The following is a 10,302-nucleotide window of genomic DNA, read 5'->3' as shown; positions in this document are numbered from 1 at the left end:
GGCACGTCTAGTACCATTAATAGATCTTGGGGAGAAATGGCCAAGTGCACCTCTATATTGGCCATCCACCAGTTTTGATGCCTTTTTAATGTATTGCTTTGAGGTATGAAGGGTAGGTACTCAAAATTAATTAGATCTTGGATAAATTTGGAAGTTGCTTTTCTAATCTGGATCTTGGAACCTTCAAATCTTTGCTGGCAAGGTTTAAATTGGACTGACTATAGAGAGGGATAGGGATCCCCTGTGAGAGTTCAAATTGCCAGCAAATTGGGCCGAGCAATAGGGCTCAGAGATACACTTATAAGCTTTAGGGTTCATAGTACCAATGAATAGTTCCCTTGGGATCAAAATAGAAGCCCACAAGGTTTTGTGCTGAGGCCTAGAGCAGGACCTATCACTCAAAAAGGTCCTTAACCAGGCTAGGCCAATATTGGTAACTTCAAAGGGGCAGAAGGTGTGAGAAGAAGGGGAAGCTGGGAGTTGGTGAAAGAAAGAAAAGTATAAGGCAAAGTTAGAAGGATAGGGTAAAATATTGGCTAACTTCATACCATGAGTGGTAGGATTTGACGTTAAAAACTTTAAACGTTTAGACTGCAAATCAATGAAGTATATAAAAAGCCAGAGTTGGAGTATCCAAAATGGGCCTCTTTGATTGGCATCTATAGGTCAGGGTAGTCTGGACCAATGGGAGTGCCAATAGGGGATAATACTAACATGTGGCAGATGTTAAGGACAGTATGAGCCATCATCCCACATCTAAATTAGAAGAAATTGAAAGCAAAATTCCAAAAACAAAGAGCAACATGTATTAAAAATGGGTCCTCTAAAATAGTAAACCTTAACAATTGAAGGGCGTCGAAGAGGCAAAGCTCTTGAAGATCCAGTGTCCTAGCAGGGACGACTTGATCATACCATTTCTCCCATTCTGGCCTTATTGTGGGCCAGCAGCGATGGGGTCGGTTCATCCTCCAGCTTCCCCAATCAAGATCACCTTCATAAAGGAGGCAATGATCCTCCAGATGCGGATACAGTGCTGGAAGCTCGGTAGGGACCTCTTTAAAAATAGGCCTAAGCACATATTCTTGTTGTTCATGGCGACAGGGAATGAAGATGCGCCCATCGATAGCACTTTTTCCACCAGCCTTGTATTTCTCACACTCTTCAGTAATGATCCTTTTTAAGGCTACAGATGGACTCACACGGTCCACGACTGGTATCTTCCAGGAGGAAGAAGCCATTGACATGAATTTTCAGAAAACAAAGTTGAAAAAGAGGGTAAGGGAAATGAGAGGTCAATAGAGATGAAGGGTTTGTGTGTTGGGTGAGCAAGTGAATTAAAAACACGAAATAAAAGGGTTTTTAAACCTTTCTATCTGAAAAATACCCAATCGCTTTAAATAGGTAGAATTCATAAAGCAGTACTGAAGGTACGGATGTGAAAAGTCTCTCCTAATGTTGATAATTTGGGAGGAAAACGTATCTCAAATACTTATATTGGTTTCAAAATCAAGTATTTGGCTTCGAAGCCAAGCTTTGGCTCCAAAATCAGGTGAGAAAAGCTTCGAAAGTAGGAAGTTGACTTCGAAGCACATTTCACACCTAAGAGTACAAGAGTGCTCAGATATTTGTTTACTTCAAGAGGATTAAAGACCTACTGTTAGGTTTCTTGTTGAAAGTAAAATCCTTTGAAGTAAAATTTGAAATACTCTGCAACCAGAATTTATTTGTTCTAGACTTTGAAGTAACATAAAACTAATATTTGGTGAAGTAGTGAATGACACAAAGGGAATCATTTTTTTTGTAAATAAAATAGTGCAATCCTTAAGGGAAGTTTCCATATTTCGGAAAAGGTAGACTATTTATTCGAAGCAAAAATAGTTGATTCGAAACTATTGATTGTGTTGACATATGATTGGAAAGAGAAGACCTAAGGCAAAGGTTGTCAATTACACTCCATATGTTGGGAAAGTTCAAATTAGGTCTCCAGTATACCATTGGATATGATCAAATCAGGTTTCGAAGGACAAAATTGGTGAATTCGAAGCTCTGATTTTGTTTGTTTTGGACAAATAGAATAAAATCAGACTATGCCGAATAAAGAAAGGAAAACTTAGCTTTATTAAGATGAAAGTAATTACATCAAAAAGCCTTTTTGGCTATATATTCAATTTCATAAAAATAAGGAATAGAGAAAATGACAAGGTCATGGAATTTATTCCAACTCTGGTCAATGAATTTCTGCTCATTTTTTATTCTGTCTTCAATCTTCTCCAATCTAGGTTGCTGAAGTTGATATGCTCTTATTTGATAAAACAATTGTTCGGCTTTTATTTCGAACTCTGTTTCCTTCAATCCTTGTTCCATCTCATCCATATCCAAGTCATCCCAGTATGCAGAGTCTTTATTCTTGAAATCATTATATTCATCGATAAGGTTATCTGCTTCATACTGGGTGTGAATTTGACAGGCTGAGATTTTGTCCAAAGATTGAGCAGTAGCCAAAGAAGTTTAGTGCGAATGAAGAAGCAGTGAGAGTTGATCCAAAAACATCTGAAGCTCTGCTTGGGCAATGGAGTTGAGTACATGACCCCGGGTCATAACGTCACAAGCCCATCGAAAGTTCTTGAGAGGAACATCACCCTCAAGAACATTTAAGGGCAAGTGAGAAAAGGCTGCAAGCAGAAGCTGAGCTTGATATCGCTAAAATATAGTGGGGGGAACTGGAGGTTTATAGGAAGGAAGAAACTGATTCTCAAAGAGAGTAAATCTTAGTTTTTCCATCCAGTGAGGATTTTGCAGAATAGGAGGTGCCGGAGGATCCATCTCAAAAGAAGAAAGGAACTAGGGGTTGTTTACGCAATCAAGCCAGTTAGAAGAGCAAAATTTTGCCCTCTAGGCTAAGAATGACGGGCGGTACCCTTGTGCTTTCTCTGGACGACGAGTGGCTTGCACTATCTTCGTAGATATAGAGGATGTGTACCATGCTATAAGTAAGTTATCTTCCAAACTGCGTTAGCGATCGATGGATACATATGGGTAAACCACCGAACTCCGAGTGAAATGAGGGAAAGATAGGGGATCAACGAATTCAACGAAGTGATGATTAATTCAGTCTCTCAGCTTGGATTCCTTAGGTTCTGGCTAGCTTCCCCAGCCAGAAGTCTTAGAAGAAGAAGAAGAAGCTGCAGCCTCATCCCACGCAGAAGGTTTTGGGTTAGAAGAAGCGCTTCGAATATCCATGTTTGAAAAATTTTGGGCTAAAGAATTATGAACAATAGGTTCGTAATCTAAAGGTCGATAGCTTGCAAAAGCTTCCATGACTTGAATCTATGGAGATGGATAGGTGTGGCTAAGAAATGCATGAAAATTCTTTCGAGGGCGAACATCATTATCTAACAACTCCTTGTGTGCTCGATCTATGTCAAAGAAAGCTTGTTTGGCCATACGAGCTGTATCAGTCTTTTCAAATGCTCAGATAGTGGGAAATGTTCAAGAATTTAATGCAGTCGGTTGCAGTTCTAAGAAGATGAGAAACCCATGCACGTCCTAGGATGTGGGTGGAATGTTTTGATCCACTAATATCACCAAGTATTGGGTATATTAGTGCGGGGGGTAATGTTGGCTGTATAAATTGTATAAGCCAATCACAATTCAACACGTGACATGAGAAGGGCAATTTGGAAAGGTAATATAAATTGCCAACCATAGTCAAACACGTATCAACCCATACTGGTAATAATGGGTTTGTGTAGCACTAGAATGATCGAGGGATATAAGATGATGTGGCCTAACGGTTACTTACAAGATTCAAATTCAAAATCATGTGGGAAACCTAACAGCGAACATGGCGTAGTGGAGCTGATTGGGAGAGAGCATGATCAGCGATAATGGAGGTATATTTCGACGGTCAGCAGCCCATTTCGACGGTTATCATTGAGAAGTATAAATAGCAGAGAAGGCCCCAAAAAGGAGGACCCAGACTCAGATTTAGAAACCAGTTTTTATCTACTTTATTTTCCTTCCAGTTTTTACAGTTCTTTACATTTCTGTACTTTGAATTCCTGTATTGCACTTCATTCATAGGAGTAGTTTCGAATAGCTTGTTGTTGTAAACCTTTACGAGGCTGGGTCAAATCATTGAAAGTTTTCATTTTTATTTAATGAAATGCTGCAATTATTCTTCATTTAATAGTTGTTTTCTAAATTCTCCTAAACAAGCCACTAGCAAAAAGTCTTCTTCATTGAGGCTGAAAGAACTAAAACACAATCATCTGATAATTGGTTGGCAATTAATCTTATGTAAGGACTAATTGATCCTTATTGGTACGCTTAAAATTACAATACTAACCTTTGAAAGCCAAAAAGCCAACAATAACGACTAGCTTAACTTTTTATTTGTTCACTTCATTTTCATCCTCTTCTTCTTCCTTATCTTCTGATGATGAATGTGATGATGAAAAAATTGTGAAACTTATGGGTGCTTATGAGATAAACAATGCTAGTATGATACAAATTCTGAGAGCAAGTGATCAATCAAAGAAAAGAGGTGGTTCTGTTATAGGACATAAATGCATAGGTCGCGATAGAAGGAAGGGTCATGATCGATTGTTTGCGGATTATTTTGCGGCAAATTCGATTTATTCACCTGCAATATTTCAGAGACGTTCTAGAATGCGTCGTCTTCTGTATTTACGAATTTTGAATGCCATTGAAGCACACGATCCATATTTTGTTAAAAAAAAAGATGTAGTTCATATCCTCAGATTGTCTCCACTTCAAAAGATGACTTCAGCAATTAGAATACTCTCATATGGAGTGGCAGCAGATACAATTGATGATTATGTGTGAATTGGGGAATGCACGACAATTGAAAGTTTGAAATACTTTTGCAATTCAATAATCAAAATCTTTGGACCTGAATATCTTAGATCTCTAATAACAACTGATATTGCTAGATTACTTGCTATCGGAGAGGTTCGTGGGTTTAGGAGTGGAAAAATTGTCCAACAGCATGGCAAGGTCAATACGTAGGCCATCAGAAAAAGCCAACCATCATTCTTGAAGCAGTAGCTTCTTATGACTTGTGGATTTGGCATGCATTTTTTGGAATGCTTGGATCACACAATGACTTGAATGTCTTTGATCGGTCGCCCTTATTTTCTGATCTTGCCCAAGGTAAAGCTCCGCCTGTCCATTACACTATTAGTGGACACACTTATAATATGGGTTTTTAACTTACTGATGGTATATACCCTTAATGGGCAACACTGGTTCAGATAATCTCCTCCTCCCAAGGAGCAAAGAAGCAACATTTTGCAAGAATGCAAGAGTCAACAAGGAAGGATATAAAGCGGGCATTCAGAGTGCTCCAATCCCGATTTGCAATTGTAGGTGGTCCAGTACATTTTTGGGATCCCAAAATGCTTGATAACATAATGAAGAGTTACGTTATATTGCACAATATGATTGTCGAAGATGAGAGAGATGAGCATATTGATTTCAATTATGAAATTTCATCAACCAACTCACCAGTACTAGTTTCGTGTAGCAGTAACAATGAATTTCAATCATTTATGTCCTGTCATTTAGGTATTAGAGATAAGAATACATATTATGCCCTTCGCAACGATTTGATAGAACATATGTGGCATCTTCATGGTGAAAACTAACTTCACCACGTGGATGAGAACATGAACTTTTAATTGGCTTTTTGGATTGGGAGCTGATTACGTAAGGAAGGTTGTCAGTGTTTGTTGTTGCTCTTAAATCTCATTTACATACATCATTTTTTTTGTTAGTCAAATGTTGTCAGTGTTTGTTGTTGGTGCTCTTCAACCTATACACATTTGTTTTTGCTAGTATTATTGGTCCGTTAACTTTGTTAATATAAAAAATAGTGTTAATTTTGAATGTACTGATGTGATAACTTTGTTAATATAAAAAATAGTGTTAATTTTGAACGTACTGATGTGATAATTTACTGATGTTCTAAAGTGTGCATGTGAAATGTACTGTTAATAAAGTGGTTTTTATGAACATATTTACTACATAAACACAAAAAAATAAAACTAAAAATATAGCCATTAAGGAATTGAAGTAATTGAAGTAATTCCAGTAACAAAATATTTCAATAGATTGTTCATATTATTTTGGAATTATAAAACTGATGTTGGGTATTTATACCCTTAAAAACATTCATTTACACATTCTTTTTAATTGATTATTTTGACATATTGTGAATATGATGATTGTATTATTTCAATGCACAAGTATTAATTGTGTTAATGAGTCCTTAAGATTGAATTTTAAATGATCATAGTGTATGGCATATGATGGCTAATGATATGGATTTGGACTACTGATATGGATAACTATAACATATAGCTTACTTTAGTGAATAACTAATTTACTTGTTCTGTATCTAAATTTAATAAATTACAAATGACTCATGATTCTTATATATATATATCCACCATTCACGAAGTCAATATCTTGATCAGTGTAAGAAATTATGAGAATATGTATCTTCCATGCCAGATTGATTTTGGATGGTATGCCTCAACCACACAAATTTGAGTATTTGGTGAATTTTTTATGTTACTAATTCTTTGTATATTTTTATGGATGATTATGAACAACTTGTTTGCTATATTTATTTTGCATACAATGAAAAAGCCTGCAAACTTCACCATCTTCATGAATGCTTCATTTACACACACAACCACCCAATTACTTCATTAAACAAATTGAACCACCTCATTACTTCCCTCCACCACCTACCTCAGTTAAAGCTATTGAAAATGGACTCTATATAGACATAATGCTACGCGCTTAACTTCATCAACCTAAAAGATGAAAATTATAAACATTTCGATAAAAAGTAGACTAAGAACTCAAAAAATTGATATTTAATAACAAAAATGAAAATTACCATGTTTGCCTCAGTTGTTCCACTTTGTTGCCTCACTTGGATTTGTTCAAGAAAATCATAGAATTTATTAATTGCCTTTTGCATGACAGACCAACGGTGAGACAAAGAAATACGGTTTCGATTTGATTCACCATTCAATTGTGAATTAAAATAAACAAGTACTCATTCCCAAAACAGTGCCATGGTCAGACTATTACTAGCAATGGGATCTTGAGAGACAACCAACCAAGATCAACATAAAGTTTTATCTTCTATAATGGTGAATGCTTTACCACGAGAAACACGAGAACTTTTCGAAATAAAAGTAATATCAGTGTTCTGCTTTGAAGTTTGTGATTCCTCAAACATTTCAAAATCTTCTATAGATTTAAGATAAAATTTGTATAAATAAACAAGTTAAAAAAATTCAATAGGATACAACATCCAACACACAGTGAAATATATTGTAAAAGAAACAAGAAAAAAATTAAAGAAAAAAGTGAAAAATTGAAGAAATAACATAGACTGAAGGTCACACAATGAGAAGTCAAATGAAAGAAAAAGTGAAGATTGAAGTTAACAATGACAAAGAAAAGAGAAATTGTAATGATATTGTGAAATTAAAAGACTGGTAGAGTCTTATTTTATAGACCACAACAATGGCAACTTTGTCAAATCCTATGCAAAACCAACGGTAACCTTATTGGAGTTGCACCCTGGTAAATGAACGACTAATTTTGGTACAAATTTAAATCTACATGCAATGTATTTGCCTCTGCTATCCATGCATCAATATTGGTAAGAGGTGTCGTATTGGTGCCACAAAAACCAAACAATTCTACAAGCCAATTCGTAGTCCAAACCATGGCTGTGTTTTGGGAATTGTTCAGTTAGGCCGATTATCTGGTGGGTCCCACCCCCAACGTTCACGCACAGTAAACTAGTGAAAGCTTGTAATAACCCCGACCCATGATTAGCGCTAATTCATGCTTAAGTATGCCTAATAAGTAATTAAGAAGAAATCCTGAGTTAATTTCATGTGCATTGCATTATTTTGTGTTTATATCTATTTAATGTAAAAATATCTGTTCATGTTTTTATTCGGTTTGCCAATTGAAGGCCTTATTGACATCCGATTTAGAAATTGGCTTGATTTATGTGTTATTTGGAATTTTTAGAATATTATGGTAATTTTAATTAAAATTTGATTCCGAATGAAATAATTAAAATGATTAACGCTCAGTTAAGCCCAAGTTAATGAATTTATTAGTCAAGCCTATATAAGGCCATTTCATTGACTACTACACATTGTTTTTACACTTCCATTTCCTCTTAATTGAACATCAAAACGTGAGAGAGGAAGAAAGAAGAGAAGTTGAGCTAAATTATAAGGATTGCTTGAGAACTTGTGAATTTACACGAAGGAACTCAAGGATCAAACTCCTAGCTCTCATCTTGACAAGTATAGGTAAGAATTCAACCCTTTGTTTGAGCAACTATGAAGTGCAATACATGAACTCTAGAGAATTGAGATGATTAATGTAAGAATTGAGTTAGAAATGAAGAGTATTGAGCCATACCATGCATGCATGCATATTCTCATATTTTGAGTTTAATTTCTAAGAATTCCCTTATGCATGTCTTGAATTCACCTTAATTTTGGGAAATCATCAAGTTTCATGTTGTTTTGTAGCAATGATCATGTTTTGAGAAGATTAAGTTCAAAGAAGTTCATGCATGTCATGTTCATGAAACATTCATAAATTTTAAGTTGAATGTTTGTGAAATTGGCAAGTTATTGGGCCATGATTTCTTGAAATGATCATTAATTCATGATGTTTTATGAGTTTCTCAATGTTTCCTCAAGTTTTGGCCTAGAAAAATCAAGCTTGATGTTTTAAGATTGAGTTTTGAAGCTTGGAAGCAATTCTGGAAATTCCAGAATTCTGTTTCTACGCTCGAGCAACGGATTCCACGCTCGAGCGACCACTCTGTGTCTCACACTTTCGCTTGAGCAAGTTTTAATGCTTTAGCATCCTTGCATGTGTGTGAGTGAGTGCCATGATAGCATGTTTACCATGAGGCTATGTGCTTATGTGATATACCTGCCTGAATGCCTGTGGATGAAGGTTGGGTTGCTTGAGTTGGAATAATTTGTCGAAACCCGCATTTTAGCCTACTTACGAGTAGCAAACCATTTTCAAAATAAACAAACATAAAATGTTTTGTTCCAATTCAGGCGACCTAGTCTATACTTGTATGCTATGCGCATCACATAGTAAATCTAGGCTAATAACTGGAATAAGAGCACATAATGTTTTCAAAACTCGATATCATGGTTACGTGGCGACTCTGTATCTGGCAAAGCAGTCCATGTTTGGCACTTCTTTCAAAAAAATCTGTTTTCAAAAACGATTTGCCGGATTTGGACTCTTTGATGATTCATCGGTCTTGCATTGCACTCTGCGAGATTAGATACAGGACCGTGACTTTTGAGTCCTGAACTGTAGTGAGCCCCAAATGAACAGAACAGGATTTCCCTCCTGGGACGTTCAGGGATGTCTACAGTTTCTAGCGACTCTGCTGGGGATTTAGAGAACTTGACTCGAACTCATGATATCTTGTTTTGACTACACTTATGTGTTTCTTTGCATTGCATGTGCATTGGTGCGCCTAGGACACCGTGTTTACCGTATGCTATTCCTGAACAGTTTACCGGAGGCTCGCTTCGAGAAGCATGCCATAAGGCTGACCGGTTGTGGGCTCTGCCACGACGGGAACACAAATCCCGATTTTCACCGAGGCACCCTTTTGACCATTCGACCTAGTGCATATTCGGAATCCATAGTGACCATTCCAAACTAGGACAGGTTACCTACTCGATTATAGGTTGTTTGAAACCGCTGCGTGTGTAGTGAAACCCTAGCTCCTGACAAAATAGGACAGAGAAACCCTACCCCCAACATAGGGGTGTTTTGGCTCTCACTTGCTTGTTATGTGCTTTTAGAGTGCGTCTCTATAGGAATGCATGTATTAGTTTGCAAGTTTGGGCATCAGGACTGCGGGCACCAGTTCAGTATTTTGGGAATCAGTTATCTGCGGGTTTCAAATTCAGTTTTGGGGGCAGTGATTTGAGAATAATGATAAGTGTTTGAGAACAGTATTTTCAGCTTATCGACTGTGTGTTATGATGCCCAACTGTGTGTTGCGTATTTATTTAAAGCCGTTATGTTGTCCGTTTGTCTGGTTGTTTATTTCCTTATTATTGCTTTATTTATCTTTTTGCTAGGGGTAGTTTAGCACAATTGCTTTAGACCAAGCAGATATTTCCCAAGCACTCTAGACAAGAGGTCGCCGACTCAATCGATTTGAGGATCTGGTCGACGGACAAC

The 10,302-nt window shown here is 36.8% G+C and overlaps 1 protein-coding gene across 1 annotated transcript; it reads left to right on the top strand.

Moving 5' to 3' along the window:
• Nucleotides 1-4,473: 4,473 nt before the first annotated feature.
• LOC114271962 (uncharacterized) lies at nucleotides 4,474-5,669 on the top strand. The gene is made up of 3 exons (XM_028213644.1): nucleotides 4,474-4,844; nucleotides 4,956-5,019; nucleotides 5,277-5,669. The coding sequence occupies exons 1-3, from the start codon at nucleotides 4,474-4,476 to the stop codon at nucleotides 5,667-5,669; spliced, it is 828 nt and encodes a 275-aa protein (XP_028069445.1).
• Nucleotides 5,670-10,302: the final 4,633 nt, after the last annotated feature.

Source organism: Camellia sinensis, chromosome 9, assembly GCF_055761805.1.
Source record: "Camellia sinensis isolate YWXY chromosome 9, ASM5576180v1, whole genome shotgun sequence".
NCBI lineage: Eukaryota > Viridiplantae > Streptophyta > Magnoliopsida > Ericales > Theaceae > Camellia > Camellia sinensis.
The sequence above is the reverse complement of the archived record's forward strand: the minus strand, read 5'-3'. Positions and strand labels throughout refer to the sequence as shown.

Bases quoted from the DNA above. Each gene is read 5' to 3' on its own strand.
- LOC114271962 (XM_028213644.1), top strand. From the start codon at position 4,474: ATGGGTGCTTATGAGATAAACAATGCTAGTATGATACAAATTCTGAGA. The intron at 4,845-4,955 runs GTGAATTGGGGA...TGATATTGCTAG, and splicing joins GATACAATTGATGATTATGT to ATTACTTGCTATCGGAGAGG. The intron at 5,020-5,276 runs GTCAATACGTAG...ACACTGGTTCAG, and splicing joins TTGTCCAACAGCATGGCAAG to ATAATCTCCTCCTCCCAAGG.